Raw genomic sequence first — 18,382 nt, forward strand, 5'->3', positions numbered from 1 at the left:
CCATCCCCATTCCCTGCTTACCAGCTGCAGCTCCCATGCACGTTGCTTCACCCCTGAGGCTCGGTTTACTGTCTTTAGAACGGGGGAATAAAAGTCATCGTCCCACAGGACAGTCATAAGGAGTGAAGTGATGCTTGTATCGTTCCTGGCCGAGGCCTGGGCATTCAATTCAGTTCAGTCGCTCAATCATGTCTGACTCTTTGTAACCCCATGGACTGCAGCACACCAGGCCTCCCTGTCCATCACCAACTCCCAGAGCTTACTCAAACTCATGTCCATCGCGTCGGTGATGCCATTCCATCTCATGCTCTGTCATCCCCTTCTCTTCCCACCTTCAGTCTTTCCCAGCATCGGGATCTTTTCCAATGAGTTGGTTCTTCGCATCAGGTGGCCTGGGCATACTTTGCATTTAATGAATGGTAGGAGGGAGGGGGAAAGTGGGGTTTGGAGGGCAGAGGTAACAAAAACACATAAGGGATGCAAGAAGGATGTGTGGTGTGTGTGTGTCAGGGAGTGACATCGTCAGTGAGCCAGGGCAGTGTTAGAGAGAGAGGGAGGGGTAGCGGGTGGGCTTGGGAGGGGTAGATGGGGAAGTGAGAGGGGAGGCGTGCCTGGGAGAAGAGAAGAGTGAGTGTGTGTGTTGCGGGGTGGGGGGTGAGGTTCATGGCATGGGTAGAAGTTTTCACTGCCAGGACTCAGGGAGGCCACCAAGCGGTCCTCCAAGACTGAACCTCAGATGGGAAATGGGAGGGGTCACTGAGATGTCACCTCCTTCCCAGACCTTTCTTCCCTGGGGCAGAGTGGGGAGCAGCCTTTGCTGACTGCTTACAACTGGTTGGGCACTGGGGTGTCCTTTCATCTCCCTGTCCATCCACTCAGCAGGGAGTTAACAAGATTCCTGGGTGGATAATGATGTTCTGAACACATAAGAAGTGGGCACCTTTGATTTGAGCCTCTGCAGATCATTTTGTTCTGGGTAGGCTGGGGCAATCAGAGGTGATGTTGACAAGTGACAGATAACCTGGCAAAGGTAGAGTCAGCTTGTGTTCAGCCCTCCATCAGCTTCCTGAGTAGGTTGCTAAAGGGGAAAGGTCTTGAGGGGTTTGCTTACAGGGTTGAGTTTTTATTTTGCTTTTAAAAAGATATATCAGGAGTGAGGAGTTGTTCAGGCTGGAGGTCTTGTGAGTGTGTGGGTGTGAGCTTGAGTGTGTGTTCACTTCAAGCAACAAGGGGCCTCAGCCTTGCAGAAAGGATATCCTTGCAGAAGGATATGGATGTTAAATTCTTGCTTGGAGGCAAGAACTTCCAACCTTTTTCCTACATAGCACTTTCCCACCAGCTAACACACTTTGTATTTTACGTTGAGTTTGACTGTTGCATGTCTCTCCCTATCAGATGATGAGATTCCTGAGTGTAGACATTGTTGCCTGTTTTGTTCACCATGGAATCCCCGGACCTAGTACATAGTAGGTGTGCAGTAAAGTATTTGTTGAGTGAGTTTGTGAACACGGTAGACAGTGCTCCTCCCACCCACCCAAGCCAGTTTCTGCCTGCATCTCCTGTGGCCATGAGGCTGGAGAGCTTGGAATTTTGTAGTCCGGGGTCCAAATTTCCAAAGACACTACAACTGGCTAATTTAGATTTATATCAGAATCTATCCCTGTTAACTGGGCTGCCTTTGGGTGTAAATTAAGGGGATCTGTGTGAACTAAGTGGATTCTAGCTTGAACATTCAAGAACAGGGTAGGTGGGCTCCCTGCCTCGCCCCCCATGCCCTGCTACATTGCATGATCTGGTGACGTGGTGGGAGAGCACAGCAGTTAACCCCTGAGGCCCCAGAGTCAGAGAGGCCTGGGTTCAAATTCCAGCCCTATTTCTTAGCCCCTGTGTGGCCTTAGGCAAGCCACTTGAGCTCCTCCTTCCTCAGTTTCCTCATCTGCAGAATGGGGGAGCTCTGCAGATCATTTTATTCCTGGATGGAAAATGATGTTATGAACACACAGGAAGCAGGTGCCTTTGATTTGAGCCTCTGCAGACCCTCATGCTGGGAAAGATTGAAGGCAGGAGGAGAAGCGGGTGACAGAGGATGAGATGGTTGGATGGCATCATCGATGGACATGAGTTTGGGCAAACTCCAGGACATAGTGAAGGACAGGGAAGTTTGATGTGCTGCAATCCAGGGGGTCGCAAAGAGTCAGACACGACTTAGCAACTGAAGGACATCAAGAACCGGGATAACTTAGCACACACTTCTCTGGGAATGTTTAATTCACGTGCAAAATATTACCATGGTGCCTGGCACAGAGCACATGCTCAGTTAATGGTGATGATCGTTTAACAACACATTTGCTGAGGAAATGCGTTTCTTTACACCGACCAAAGCCTCTGTTCTAGAATTATGCCTGAGACTGTGGTTTGGCAAGCCCCTGGCTTCCCCTGAAGGAGATCTGAGAGCCTTCCAGTGAAGCCAGGGCCAAGCCCATGGTGACAGAGTTTCCCCTTTCTGAGACACTACATTTTCTCATCCTGCCAGGAGGGAGGACAGTCCTGGAGGATTCTGGCTGCCGCTGTTTCCCCACGCCCTTCCAGCTGCCAGCCCTTGCTGGTAGCATTGCCAGAGGCAAACCCATGCTATTTGTGTCTTATGAGCTCGAACCTGCCCTCATTCCTGTTCAACCCACACTTCCCTGGGAGAGGATCAGAGTGGAGTCAGATGAAAGGAGAGCGACACATCAGATACAGAGTGAAGCTGAAAATGGGGTGCCATTGGGGCTCCCCCTCCAGAACATGAGGCTCAGTTAATGAGCCTTGGGGTCTTCAGTTCCCCACCCATCCAGTAAGGCAGGCCAGCCTGGGTCTCAGGATCCTTCCTGATCCAATTGTACAGTGTTTGGGGGTGACTGGTGGAGGACCCTGTACCGTGCTATTGGCTGCCCCTCTCAGCAAGTGAGCTGTTTCTATTAAACCTGTGGATATAACTGTGTCCCCTTCTGGCCCAGACACCAGCTCTGTGATGCTGAACTTCCTTTTCTGTTACCTAACAGTCATCTGGGAGACATGCGAAGTCATTGTTTATATAATAAGCAATCATTATAGTGGGTACCATTTATAGACTGAATATTTCCTGTGTGCCAAACACTGAATCTAAAAACTTCATATAGATTTAACTCATTAACTGCTCCTCTCAGCCTGATCAAGTAGGTTCTATTATTATCCCCATTTTGCAGCTGAGGAAACTGAGGCTTAGAAAGTCTAGGTCACTTGTCCAAGGTCACACAGAGCTAAGAGACATGTCCCTCTCTGGCTGACTCTTCAGAATTACGCTCCTAACTATTAGGTGTCTTTCCTGAAGGCCTGACCTTGAATTGTTAGACTCTGCAGAATATGGGAACATTTAAAGCTTAGGTTTGGAGGGGACATTGGAGAAGTAAATGGCAACCCACTCCAGTACTCGTGCCTGGAAAATTCCATGGATGGAGGAGCCTGGTAGGCTACAGTCCATGGGGTCAAAAAGAGTTGGACATGACTGACTGACTTCACTCACTTTTGGGGGAGCTAGAAGCTAGAATCCCTTCTATACTGGCCCAGTGATTCCTTCCCAGTGATCTTACTAATCTGTTCCTACCTCCAGAACTGTCAGAACTTATCTCCATGGTCCTAAGGCTGTGGGGAATTCCAAGTAAGAATCAGCCTCAGGTGTCCCAGGAGGTGCTGCCTCCCTGGGGCAGTTTAGCTAGAGTTAGATGCCCCAGGGAGTCCTAGGTGATGCAGCTGACTAGAGCTGGTTCTCGCCTTGGAGCCTCTTTGCTTTTGACCAAGAGGGTGTCTAAACCTTCACTCACTACTCAGCCCGCAATCAAGCTCTGCTCTCTTCAGCATCCCTGGAGGGAAGGATGACAGCCAGAAGGGAAACTCATTAAAGAGCCTCATTTTGCCCCACATTCCTTATTCAAGGCTAAGTGGGATCTCAGAATTTATTTTTCATGCCCTGACTGCTGTGAACTTTCTATACTAGTTAGGACATTTGGCTTGCAAGAAAGGAAATTAATTCCAGCTAGACTGTTTCAGTTATCTGTGACTGCATCACACACCATCCGACACTTACTGACTGCCAACAACCACAATTTACAATTTTTAATGATTCTGTGAGTTAAGAATTTAGGCAGGACTCTGATGGATTGATTTTCTGCTCTGTGTAACATGGGCAAGGGGTCACTCACTCAGCTGCATTCAGTGAGTGACTGGGTTGGACTGGAAGGGCCAGGAAAGCTCCAATCCTTTCACACAGTGTGCTCTGCATGGCCCTTCTCTTTCCAAGAAATCTTTCCTTATTCAGTCATCTGACCTGAGTTCCTTTGCCTGGCAAAGAGAGCAAAGATGGAAGTCATCGGGATTCTTAACAGCTAGGTCTGGGACTGGTAGAGCATCACTCCACTGGGTTCTACTAGAGAGTAGAAAGAGATCCACCTCTTCCTGGAAGAATGACTTATGCATCCAGGGGAGGAGGCTGTAAATGGGAGTTTTCTTTGGAGATTCTACTCCATTAGGCAAAAAGGGGAATTGAATATAAAGTTTCAGAGGTATCTCAAGGGATCCAAGGGCAGGTACACAGCTTAGACTCAGGAAAGTTCTGCTTCTCATCCACATCTTAGAAAATATAGTCGCATACTATAACTTCTTCAGTTGTTATAATTCTTCTTAGCCGTAATTCCAAATTCCCAAGAAAGGAACTCTGATTGGTCCAGGTCACCCTGAGTGCCCACCTCTCATCCAATCAGCTGTGACCAGAGGTTCCAGGCTACACAAACAAGGATGCTGAGTGCTTCTCAAGAGAGTGCCAAGGTCCTTTGTGAATTGAACAGACACCCAGAGGGTGCCCACAGGACCTTTAAAGCAAATTAAATCTGGAATTAAACATTTGCCTGGGGAAACTTGTGTGTGCAGGTTTTGTTTTTGTTTTGTTTCCCTGGTAGGTTCCTCCATGCTTTTATCATATTTCTTTCTATTCAGAGCCTCTCAAAGGCATTTGCTCATATATTTTGTCTGTAAGGGGACAGGCAGCCTGGTGGTTTCCATTCAAGTTTGATGTCCCTCAACAGATGGATCCGAAGAAGTAATTAGGGTTTGTCATTAACCTTGGTGTCCAAACACTAGGATGGAGGAGGAAGTCAAAGAGACACTGGGAGACCTGTTGTTGATAAAATCTGTTGGATTTCTGTCACCTCCCCATCTCAGTTCCACCATCCCCTATAGTCTTAGCACAGAATTTTTCTCAAAGTGTGGACAGAGGGAAAGTGAGTAATAATGCTTGGAATTTGCTACATCTGATTAGCTAGGCATCTTTCCTATGGCTTGACAAGCTGACAACAAGCCAGCTCATCTTCTTCTCCCTGCTACTTTTTTTTTTAACTTGGAGTCCTAGACATTCTGTGGATAGAACTCAGGGGTTCTGGGGCATCCTGGTATTATAAACATAATTATCTGTGTGTATGTGTTCATTTTTAAGAGGAAATATTCATAGATGTCATCAGGTTTGGGGGGATTCTGAACCCCCAAATGTTGAGAAACACTTAGTACCTCAGTTTTTCAAGGGATCAGATCAACACTTTCTTATGTCCATGCATCCTTAATAATATATGGAATCTGTTTACACAAGATGAAAACAGAGTGAGTGAATGAGTGAAAGTCGCTCAGTCGTGTCTGACTATTTGCGACCCCATGGACTATACAGTCCATGGATCTCCAGGCCAGAATACTGAAGTGGATAACTGTTCCCTTCTCCAGGGGATCTTCCCAACCCAGGGATCAAACCCAGGTCTCCCGTGTTGCAGGTGGATTCTTTACCAGCTGAGCCACCAGGGAAGCCCAAGAATACTAGAGTGGGTTGAACTTGGGTCTCCTGAATTGCAGGCAGATTCTTTACCAGCTGAGCTATATGGGAAGCCCCCAATGAAAACAGATGTCTTCCTAATTCGTTAAGTAGTCCAGTGCCTGGCATAAAAGGAAGAAAGCAAATGAATGCATGTTGGATAATTCTAAACCCAACTGACTAAGTCTCTCATTGAATGATTTTAACTGAGGTTTACCAGACCTCATCTATAAAATGGGGAGTTGGAGTTGGACTATGTCCATCTCCAAGTCCATCTAGCCCAAGGTTCTTGAACCTTGACACTATTTACATCTGGAGACAGATAATTCTTTGTGATGGGTGTGGTTCTGTGCCCTGAATTTTTTAGCAGCATCTCTGACTCCCTCCAATTGGATGCCTGTAGTAACTGGGACTGTTACCAAGCTGTGACAATCCAAAATGTCTCCTGACTTCGCCAAATGCCCCCTTGAGGGGCAAAGTCACCCCCTGTTGAGAATCACTGCTCTAGCCTTCTTGCTGAGTGACTCAAAATAGGAAGAAGAAACAAATCAGAATTTTCTTGCAACCATAACTCAACTTCTAGGGAAATAATAATAGTTCACCCTTACAAAGCACCGAGTGTTGGCAGTGTACTCAAAGCTTTATGCAGATTCATCTATGTAACCCTCACAACAGCCTTATGCATTCAACCGTATTATTATCATTCCCATTTTACAGATGAGGCAACTGAGGCACAGAGAGGTTAAACAACTTCCCAGGGTCGCACAGCTAATAAGCAATACAACTGGTATTGCAAACCCAGACTAGCTGGCTTCAGAGTTAGATGCCTATTCTGCTATTCCATAGAGAGATTTAAGCTATGGTTTTTCCAGTAGTCATGTATGGATGTGATAGTTGGACCATAAAGAAAACGGAGTGCCCAAGAATTGATACTTTTGAACTGTGGTGCTGGAGAAGACTCTTGAGAGTCGCTTGGTCTGCAAGGAGATCAAACCAGTCAATCCTAAAGAAAATCAGTCCTGAATATTCATTGGAAGGACGATGCTGAAGCTGAAGCTCCAATACTTTGGCCACATGATGTGAAGAACTTACTCATTGGAAAAGACCCTGATGCTGGGAAAGATTGAAGGCAGGAGGAGAAGGGGATGACAGAGGGTGAGATGGTTGGATGGCATCACCGACTCGATGGCCATGAGTTTGAGCAAGCTCTGGGAGTTGGTGATGGACAGGGAAGCCTGGCATGCTGCAGCCCATAGCATTGCAAAGAGTTGGACACAACTAAGCGACTGAACTGAACTGACTGATAGAGAGATAATCATTTATAGCCAAGGATTGTATTAGGAACTTTCAAATATGTTGCATTACCTTTAATCCCTACTGTGTCCTCTCAGAGTGACAGACTACTGTCTTTACTTCACAGATGAGATTACTGAAGTTCAGAGAGGTTAAGTCACTTGCCCAGGGGCACACAGTCTTTTCATGGCCAAACCAAACTCTGAACTTGAATCTTTCTTTCCACATTATCTTATTGCCTTTCAAAGGTGCAGGTAGGCAATTGACAAATGACTTCATCGCTTCAGGGAAGTCAGTAATTTACAGGGTGTCTCATATATTCACTCAGGTTAAAAGAGTCACTGTCACACACTTCTTCCTATAGTGGGGCAGTTCACCCTTCCCTGTCCCCTGTGGGCCTCAGCATCATATTCTCTCAACCCTACTTTCCATGACAAGAAAGGGCAGGTGCAGGAGTTAGAAAGAGCCCCAACTGTAAGCACTGAAAAGAAACAAAGGCTTCATTCTTCCAAAGCCGGTAACAGCGTCTGAGTAGCTAGACCCAGCCTCCAGTCCCATCTCGGCCACCTGCTGGCTGTGTGCCCTTGGTAAGTGACTTCCTGTCTGTGTGCCTTGATCCCGCCCCCTGTAAGATGGAGTGAATAATAAAACTGACCTCACAGGTTGTGTGGCTTAAGGAAAACAATGCGCAAGGAATGCTTAGCACAGCACCAGATAACTGTTGCTATTATTGGGTTTAAATGACCCAGTTCCTTGCCTGGCTGACTACATTAGCCCAGCAGAGCCCTCAGGCTTTCTCTCTTGGCTCCAGCCCTGACCCGGGGTGACCCCGTTCCCCAAAGTGCTGGGGTCCAGACAAGAATCCCATTGACCAATCCATCAGGGAGAGAGAGTAGGATCAACAGCTCCCCAGGTAGTGACGGTAATAAACAGCAGTAGAAATTACTGAGTCACACTGCATGCCAGCAGCATGGCTTCTTGACGAAGGGACTTAGTCGTTTAAGGACAGGTTCCCGAGAGACCTTGGCATTGGAGTCTCAGACCAGCCCCCTTCAGAGCAGCCATGTTCGCAGTCTAGATGACCCAATCTAGACTTCAGGAAATGCGAAGTCTAATAAACCTAAAGGTAGCATCTCCCCACTTGGCAATTGGGGTGATGGGGAAAGCAGCATGACTCTGGAATTAATGGTGTGTGTACATGAGAGAGAGAAAGAGACAACATGACGCACTTTCTCACTTCGCTGTGTCTTACAAACCATTGTGCAATCATGCTCCATCATGGCTCTAAAGCCAGCTCTCTGTCTCCACACCATCAGTGATGGAAGCCCAGCTTTTCGTCATTTTCCTCACCAATTCAGGGACCAGCACATAAAGCCAACACACCTTCCCAGGCAGGGTGTTCTCAGGTCTGCAGCTCACCCTGTTAAACCTACTTTCTGGAGCAATTGTACATCCATTAGGCTTCTTTTCAACATTCATCAAGATGTTGCAGCAATGCTGGTTTGAAAGCTCTAAAGCAGTTGCCTGAACATTTCTGGGGCCAATTTGGATTTTTTGGAGGGAGCCTGAGCTCAACAAACAAGCACTGTCAGATCTGCAGTTGGCTGGTATCCTTGTCTGCAGAAGGCAGCCAACTAGGACTAGGCTCCTTGCAAAAGCAGAGTGTGTACAGCTGTGTGTGTGTGTGAAAGCATGCTCTGTATGCGGGTGACAATCACACCCGTGTTCCTGTGTGGTTGTATGTGCCATCTGTTTGTGTGTTTAGAGATGGGCACATGAGTCCTGTCAGTTTCTAGTCACGGCAGCCCCTTTAAAAGCTTCAGAAAGATGGATTTCATGCACAGATTTTAGCACCCTGGTTACACAGGGAAAAAAATGTGAGCATAGGGAGCTATTAAAGCCACAAATTTCCAGAAGAAATAATTAGCAGCAGCCACGACTGAGTAGTTACCGTGTTCCGGGCACTTTACAAAACACTCTCATTTTATCTTTGAAACAATTCCAGGAAGCAAGGACTTTGTTTTTGTTAAATTTACAGATGGAAAACAGAGGCTCAGAAAGGTTATGTAACTTTCTTGAAGTCTCAGAGCCATAAAATCGCAAAGTCCAAATGTGCACCCAGGCAAGGTCACTGCAGAATGGACACCCCACCCCCTGCATCATAAGTGCCTCGCATTTCTATATTCTGAAAGTGTGTATGTGTGTGTAAGTGTTCATGTGTGTGTGCATGTGTGGAGAGAGTCTATGTTTTCTTGGGATTGAGTACCCAGAGAAGGTGATCAGAAACTCGCAGAGTCCAAAAACTTAATTTGTATGACATCCACAGCCAGGCAGGGAGGAACTGCCCAAACTTTGCTACAGAGAAGAGGACTTGAATCTGATTCAGACATGAACCAGGTGGAAACAGAACTTGCATGCCAGATGGGGCAGGAATATGGGTGTACTGGATAGAATAATGCTACCCTGCAAAGATGTTCACATCCTAACCCCTGGAACCTGTGACTGTATTACCTTCCATGGCCAAAGGGACTTTGCAGATATGATTAAGAATCTTGAGATACAGAGATTACCCTGGAATAGCCAATATAATCACATGGGTCCTTGTAAGAGAGAGGTGGGAGGGTCACAGCAAGATTGGAAAATGCTACACTGCTGGCTTTAAAGATGAAGGGAGGGGCCACAAACCAAGGAATGTGGATGGCTTCTAGAAATTAGAAAAGGCAAGGAAACAGATGTTCTCGTAGAGCTTCCAGAAAGAACGCAGCCCTGCCTGCCAGTGCCTTGACCAAGTGAAACCGTGTCGGGTGTGTAATCGCTAGAACTGTTATGTTGCTGTAAGCCACTAAGTTGTACGTTGTGACAACAGCACTAAGAAGCTAACACAGAGGGACTCCTTGAAGCCAGCTAGCATGCAATGGCGTCTCATGGGCTTCCTGGTAGTGTACACTTTCACCACTGAGTTAGACCCACTGGGGACAATGTTATAGTTTCAAGAGGCCTGATCCAGCCCCATGTGTAGACAAAGTCTGGGGACCTGCCTGCCTCATTCCACCTAGAACCACTTTGGCATTTGAAACTCTCACTGTTCCAAGACTCCAGGGGCTCCATTCATATGTCCATACATTGTCTCAAAATGGGGGATGTTGGGTTTCCTCTACCAAAAGCCCTTTCATGCTTCCTCATCACTGTTAGACCCAAGCCTTTGCAGGGAATGGCCCCTGGCCACCTCTCCAGCCTCATCTTCTGCCGTCCCTCCCAAGCCCTGTTAAGCAACTCTCAACTCCCTTGCACTTGCTGTTCCTTCTTCTTCCAGTGCTTTTCCTCACCCTCTTTATTGGTCCAGCTCCTCTTTATCCTCAGGTCTCACTTCAGTGGTCGCTTTCTCTGAGGCCCCATCCTACTTAATGTCCCTCCCTCTGAGTTCTCACAGCTGGGCTTGTCCTTCAGAGTACTTACTCTGAGCTTAATTACGATGATCGATGTGGTCATTTAAAACATGTCTGAGTCTCTCATGAGAATGACAGTCCGTGATGGCAGCCACCTCATCTCTTTTGTTTCCAGTTGTGTCCTCGTTGTCTACTGTCACATAGTCGTTTCTCCATAAATATTCGTCACATGAATGAATAGCCTGTCTGCGTCTATTTGGACAGCAAGGTCAGAGCACCTTGGGAATCCACTTCCCACCACCTCCAGGGGTTGTCTGTTGGTGCCCAGAGGAGGAGACCATTAACATAACCTTTCTGGTGCCTCCGGAAGCACCCTGGGGAATGGGAGATGCCCACCCAACTTCACTGGATAACCGTCAGCTCCCCTTAAGCACCCAGCCTTGTGGTGGATGGGCTTCCTGGCTCTGAGGCACAAGTAGGAATCATACAGTTATCCATGGCTGATTCATATCAATGTATGACAAAACCCACTGGAAAAAAAAAATAAAAAATAAAAAAAAGACATAACTAGAGAGTGACAGCCGCTTGCAGTGTCCCGCTCACTGGGCGCTTGATGTGGGGACATCAGACAGGCAGACTCAGCTAGCCTGCCCGTGCGGGCGGGGCTTCTCTCAGTCAGGGCAGGCCCTTCAGTGTCAAACACAGATACCGTGACTCTTCAGCCTCAGCATCTGAGAATCCCTGAATGCTGCCCAGGGGAGGAAGCTGGAGGCGCATCTCATCCAACTGCTCACATTATTGTCTGGGGTGAAGGCACTCATTGACTGGATAAGGGGTAGGATTTAAGGCCATGGCTTTTAACCCTTGACTTACATGTTCTCTATCTCCAGTAAAATTACATGCTAGTTTTATTGTCTCACATAAAGTAGCTCATATTTATTATAGAAAGTTAAGAAAGTATAGAGGAGTTCAGCTAACTGGGTGCTTAAGGGAAGAGGGTAGCACAGGTATTAAAGAAGGCTATAAAAGTTACTCATAATCCCACCACGTGGAAATAATCATTGTGAATACTTCAGTGTGTTTCTTTTCTTTCTTTTTTTTTTTTTGGCCTAGTGCACACCAGGCAAATGTATTCAGATGAGCATGTTCCACGATCACGGTTCTGCATGGATTTGGGGGTTTTCCTCCACTTAACATAATGAGGAAAGCATTTTCTCGTGTGATTTGTCCCACTGCTTCCTTCCCAACCGAAGCATTTCTCAAAATGTGGCCAAAAATTCACCAGCACCAGGATCCCATAGGGAGCTACTCCAAACTACAGACACTTGGAACTCATCCCAGTCCCATAGAATCTGAATGTTGAACACTCTTCTAGGGTAATCTAGATGGACCACCATTTGCAGAACATACCCCCATGCAGTGGCTCTCAACCGGACCACAGGCTGAATACTGGTTTCAGGGTGTAATCAAATCCATAACTGAGAAGTTTTAGAGCTGGGACCCCAGGCGTTGGTTTTTTTTTTTTTTTTTTCTTTTTTAAAATTCTTTCTGGGTCATTAACATGCATTGAAGGTTACAGGTGTCTTTCATAGTGCACATAGGACTTCCCTGTCAAGACTGGTAACAAGAAACATTCCTTATGGGGTGAAGAAACTGAAATGTTTTATCACCCATCTATGACTCAGATCTTCCATGACATAATTTGGACTTAGTTTCCTGCAAAGTTTTATTTCCAAACTTACTCTCCTTGGCTATTCAGGCCCTCCCTGTTCAGGCCCTGGCATCTGGGACTGCAGAGAGGTTGTTTGAATGGTCAGGCTATAGGAAACACCCCCACACCTGCCACCCCGCTCATCCCTGTCTTTGAGCAGAGAAGGAAGCTCTGCCCAACCCTACTCCACTACCCTTTCTCTTTATTGGTCTGTACTGAATTCACAAATAACAAGGTCACTATGCTGAGAGATCTGGATAAAGATCTTCAATCTGGTTTTCCATGCTGTTTGCTGCCGCTGATAGAAGCTAATGAGACACTCCCAGTACAATGCATGTTAATGGGGCCTTTTGGAGTTGACGACTGAGTGATGGAAGGAGCAAGCATCTTGGGAGGGATGCGAGAGTGTGGGTTTGCAAGTGGTGGCAGGTGAGCCTTCTAGGTTTCCTGAGTAAAGTATGCTGCAGTTTAGAGTTGGGTCGTCTGTCCCATGCTCTCTTCCTGAGCTGGGTTGGCAAAGCTTGACTTGAGGCAGGAGGCCATGAGTGGACTTGATGGAAAGCAAAGATGGTTTCCTGATGCAGAGAACTAGATTCTAGCCCAGGCTTAGTGCGCTCTGTGCTTTGGGACCGTGCCCTTCACCACCATTACCACCACTCATAGAGTGAGAACAAAATGTAACTACTTTCTGGCTAGATGAATCACTTCATCTGGCTGTGGATGAAGGGGAAAAAATATGTGAGAACAAATGTGTGTCCCAGAAAAAAAAAATATATATATATATATATGACACTGTGCAATTACCATCCCCTGCCTCCATTAGCTTGCCTCATTGTCTCATAACATTTTGTAATTCTATGGCATTGAAAGGCATCTTCAAATTTGTCTGCTCCAGACAACTTCAAACTGTTTCTTTAAATAGTGGAACCAACTTTCTGAAGGAAATCTAATTCAACAGCTCAAACAAATGAAAGAGATAAACACAGATGTACTCTGGATGAAATGGTGTTTTATAGCTCTCAGTATCACTCCCGCTATACCACTCCAGTGAGTGGCCCCAAGATGGTCTCTGAGGAACGTCTGGGGTGCCATAAAGCACAATTTGACAACGACCAACTTAGCCCAACACCTTCCCTTTTACAGATGAGGAAATTGCAGCCCAGAGAGGCAAAATTCAAGGCCAACATCCAGATTTCTCCACCCTACATTGAGGATTCTTTAGGGGAACAAGATGGCAGCTCGGTTGTTGGGTGTCTTACCCCAACTTCTGAGAAGTCAGAGGCAAAAGAGATAGAATCATGTGTGCACCTTGGTACCTACCAGTGATCATCAGATATTCAAAAATATGTGACCCAAAGAAGGTTTAAGGCCATCAGCCAGATATTGAGGGAGATGCTACTGGTCCTGGTCATGTAAGGTCTGTATAACCCTGACTCTGCTTCCAGGCGCCTGGTGGACCGCCTAGAGAACATGAGGAAGAATGTGGCCGGGGATGGGGTGAACCGCTGCATCCTGTGTGGAGAACAGCTGGGGATGCTGGGCTCTGCCTGTGTGGTGTGTGAGGACTGTAAGAAGGTACCATCTCCCTCCCCTTCTCTGCTTCCCTGTGCATCCCATGCAAGGGGCCTGAGCCCAGGTTCCAGGCTTTTGGGGGCCTTGGGTCTTAGGGATAGAGCTTGGATCCTGAAGGGTAATAGCCAGAATATGATTCCTTCTAGCATGCTCTTGTGCCTGTTCATGGTTCCTCCCCTAGATGTCATGCTGACCCTTCTATCCCTTTGGAGCTCTACTCCATACAGGATGACCTTGGCAGAATGAGGCAGAACATGAATTATGGTTGAACTTACAGGTATTCTGGTTGTGGCTTAGCAAGATATTGGTCATCCTAAAGAGCATACTGGGGGACTTCCGGGTAATCTAGTGGTTAAGACTCTATGATTGCATCACAGGAGGGTGCAGCTTCAATCCCTGGTTGGGGAACTAAGATCCCATATGGCAAAAAAAAAAACAAAAAGTATGCTGGGCGTATGTCTACATACATGTGTACATGGAAAGCATACACAGCATGCTCTACCCTGGGTTATAGGACAAGCCATTTTAGAAAGCCCCTCTCCAGCCAAGTTAGGCCAAGTTAGACTTTGGTCTTCTTAAGCATTCACTCTTTTTTTTTTTTTTTTAAAGATATTTTGACATGTACTATTTTTAAAGTCTTTATTGAATTTGTTACAATATTGTTTCTGTTTTATGTTTTGGTTTTTTGGCCATGAGACCTGTGGGATCTTTGCTTCCCGACCAGGGATTGAACCCACACCTCCTGCGTTAGAAGATGAGGTCCTAGCCACTGGACTGGCAGGAAAGCCTCAAGCATTCACTCGTGGGGCTTGTACCCTCTCCACCTTGTACCCTCTGCTCAAGTTGTCTGCACTCAACCATTCCAGGACAGAAACACAACTGTCCTTGGGTCTGTCTGATTCCCAGGAAAGGAATTCAAGGGGACAATCCAGCTTGAGAGATCCGTAATATCACCTGACTTCTCCTACTTGGGGTCCCAATTAGCATTTAGAATGGAATATTGGGGAAAGAGTATTTACTCCAAAAAACCTGTCTTCTGTATCCAACTAGATGGTGAGAATTTTGTGACCTATTTGTTTTGACTGGCAGGAAACTCAGCCAAAAGTATAATGTTCCATCACATAGTCACAGCATCTACTCAGATAACTTCCTTCTTTATAAAGAGTTGAACCTGTAGTCCTAGTCTAGGTTGTCTCCGATTCATTTAGGAAAGAAAGAAGAAATAAAGAAGAAATGGATAAATAGTCTCTTTTAAAATTTTATGTCAATGATCTCCCTGGTATGGATGCTGAAAACTCAGGCCCCACAGAGACTCTTGGAGAATCTCTGCATTGAAGGCTTGGGAATGACTCCAGTTCTTGTTATCAGAAATCAAGACTCAAATTAGAATTTTATTCTAACTGGCCTTGGTCATGGGAGGCAGGTGAGGAACAAGGGAGAATGAGGCTTCATTGCCACCCATCCCAGCCACTTCTGATTACCAGCAGCTCTGAACCTGACATATCTTGAGTGTGTGCTGGGCTCTGTTTTGTCCCCAGAATGTCTGCACCAAGTGTGGGGTGGAGACCTCCAACAACCGCCCGCACCCTGTGTGGCTCTGCAAAATCTGCATCGAGCAGAGAGAGGTGAGTGGACTGGTCCCTTTCAGCTCCTGGAGCCTATTGTGTCAGTGCTCTGAGGGCAGGGAGCAAAGTGGAAAGTTAGCATTCATCAAGATAGGAGCAGTAGTGCTCAGCTGCCATGTCTTCATCTTCTGCCTCTCCTCCTCCAGGTGTGGAAGCGCTCGGGAGCATGGTTCTTCAAAGGCTTCCCCAAACAGGTCCTCCCACAGCCTATGCCAATAAAGAAGACCAAGCCCCAGCAGCCAGTCAGCGAGCCTGTGCCCAGTGTCCCTGAGCAGCCCACTCCTGAGCCCAAGCACCCTGCCCGGGCTCCTTCTCGAGGTAGGAAAATACAGCCTCCTCTTTCAGGACCAAGGACAGATCTTGACTAACTGGTCTACCTGGAGGATGTCCTGACATCATGTCTGTGTTTCTAGCCAGCTGGTGGACAGCCAGCCAGCCTCTGGGCTTCAGTCTAGAACTCCTATGTCCCCTTCACAACTCAACCATGAGCCTTTATCAAGAGGGTAGCACGGTGAACTCTCCAGCAATGCCAGGCTGCCAAAAGGCTTTGTTGTCATCCCTGATGGAGTATTTAGAGGTACAATAGAGGTGAAAGTCAAAATTAGGAACTGAGAAAGACTCCCAGCACCAAAATACACACTGGAGTCTGGAGGGCAGGGGATTGGAGGCTTGCTGAAAAGCCCTTATTTTCTTCTGACATTTCTTATATCAATCACCAGCAAATCTGAAACTGGACTAATTAAAAGTGAAAGATGAATAAAAAGGAAATTAGCAAAAAGAAAATTACTGCTATTATGGATATTATCACTATTATCTATAGTTATTAATTATTAAAATGATAATAAAAAGTGAAAAACAGTAAAAAGAAAAAATGTAACCTCAATAGAACACATTTTAATTTAATAAGGCCACTAAGACTGACCACATAAAACTCTTGCAGTACTTTTGATTAACAAAGTGATAAAAACTGGTCTGAATGACAATTCTGGAGTTGAGCGCAGCAGTACTTCTGAAAGGAAAGTTATAGTTGAAGGTTGCAAAAATTGAAGTGCCCACTTACAGCTTCTCAAGGCACCCAGTACCATGTCTAACACTCAAAAGGCCGTCAACAAATACTTTCATCCTAGCAAGGTGCAAGCAGTTTCTACTCCTTGCAGAGACTCACCAAACTGTCAACATACTCTATATCCCTGAGGAGCCCTGGGTTTCCATCACTAGAGCATCTTTCTTCCTGGTTAAGCATTACTCCATCTCATTTGAGAAGACTGCCTAGCAAAACTGTCAACATCTTGAACATCTGAGGCCAGGAATACTGGAATTTGAATTCCAGCTTTGCCACCTACAAGTTGTGTGAGCTTGGATGAGTATTCTAATTTCTCTGAAACTCTTTCCTCATCTATAAAATGAGGTTAATAACTCATGGGGTTATTTTGAAGATTAAATGAGATGCTACAGGCATACCTCGTTTTATTGCACCTTGCTTTATTGCACTTCACAGTAATTGCAGTTTTTCACACAAAAATATGATCTGTGATCAGTGGTCTTTGATGTTACCATGGCAATTGTTTTGGCATTTTTTAAGCAATGAAATACTTTTAAATTAAGGCATGTACATTTTTTAAGACATAATGATATTTCATACATAATAGACTTAGAATTATGCCCATGATATGAGCTTTCAATATTCTTTTAATAAGCAATTACTGAACACCTAGTGAGTTCCAGGCTCTGTTCTACGCCCTAGGGAGTCAGTGAATAAAACAGATAAAATCCGTGCTCTCATGCAATTAAAGTTTAGTGGGACAAACAGATGCTCAACAAACAGCAAATGCAAATACAATAAACATCAGGTAGTGATAGGTGCCTGGAAGAGAAGTGAAACACATAGAGGGGGTAGAAGCTTCATGTTGGGCAGAATGGTCAGAGAAGGGCTGTCTGAAGAGATGATATTTGGGAGAAACTGACCAAGGTGCTTCAAAGTGCACATAGAATCTTTGGGAATATCGCTTGCAAAGGGCTTGAGGTTGGAGCATGCCTGATGAATCCTGGGGAAAATCAAAGTAAGTGAACAAAGTACATTCTAGAAACAATACGGAGCTGATGATCCCAACTCATTTGCAAAGGAAATAATGTGATATTGTAAGCAGTCTCTACATTAGAGGGGGAATTGGGAGAGGAAATTTTTAATTTTTTTTTTTAGCTCTTAGGAATGGTGGACAGACCCTTTTGTGAGCTCCTTAAGTGATGCCTCTTCAAAAACATCAAATACATACCCCTCATCAATTTTTTCTTTCTCTGCAGGTGACGCTGAAGACAGGAGGGGCCCAGGTCAGAAGACAGGTGGGTTCCGCCGACTCTGTCTTCTACTCTGGGGACAGGAGTCCTTTCCCCCATTCCTCCAGTGCCTTTTCTGCATTCAATTCATGTTTTCCTTCCAGGCCCTGACATGACCTCTGCTCCTGGGCGAGGAAGCTATGGGCCTCCTGTGCGCAGGGCCTCTGAGGCACGAATGAGCTCCCCTGGCCGGGACTCAGACAGCTGGGACCAGAGCCATGGCACAGCTGCTGGGGACCCCAGCCAGAGCCCAGCAGGTGAGAGAGATGGGCAAATCCAGACAGGCTTCCTGGAGGAGGAGAATCAAAAGGAATGGGGAGGATAGTGTTTTATCCATTTATTCATTGGCCATTGGTAGACATTCAGTGAACACTTGTTGAATGAGTGAGTGAGTCAATAGATGGATGAACAAGAACCAAAATGAACAAGCAAACAAGCTGTGTTAATGCAGGACCCTGGGACAAGACCTGGGGATTAGTTAGTCCCAGCCAGAGGTGGCCAAGTACTTTCTGTTCTGAGCATTCAAGCATCTCTCCTGTGAAAGAGGTTTCAATTCACGACTTACCTGGTGGTCCAGAGGTTAGGACTCAAC

The 18,382-nt window shown here is 46.1% G+C and overlaps 1 protein-coding gene across 5 annotated transcripts in view; it reads left to right on the plus strand.

Moving 5' to 3' along the window:
* Positions 1-18,382, plus strand: part of RPH3A (rabphilin 3A) — a 265,679-nt gene that overhangs the window by 221,558 nt on the left and 25,739 nt on the right. For all 5 annotated transcript variants that reach the window (XM_043901678.1, XM_043901680.1, XM_043901681.1 and 2 more), the window contains 5 exons: positions 13,705-13,834; positions 15,370-15,456; positions 15,603-15,774; positions 17,758-17,796; positions 17,895-18,047. In XM_043901678.1, the coding sequence (XP_043757613.1) occupies positions 13,705-13,834; positions 15,370-15,456; positions 15,603-15,774; positions 17,758-17,796; positions 17,895-18,047 (581 nt within the window). The remainder of the gene's footprint in view (positions 1-13,704; positions 13,835-15,369; positions 15,457-15,602; positions 15,775-17,757; positions 17,797-17,894; positions 18,048-18,382) is intronic.

This window comes from Cervus elaphus, chromosome 5 (assembly GCF_910594005.1).
Source record: "Cervus elaphus chromosome 5, mCerEla1.1, whole genome shotgun sequence".
In the NCBI taxonomy this organism is placed as follows: domain Eukaryota; kingdom Metazoa; phylum Chordata; class Mammalia; order Artiodactyla; family Cervidae; genus Cervus; species Cervus elaphus.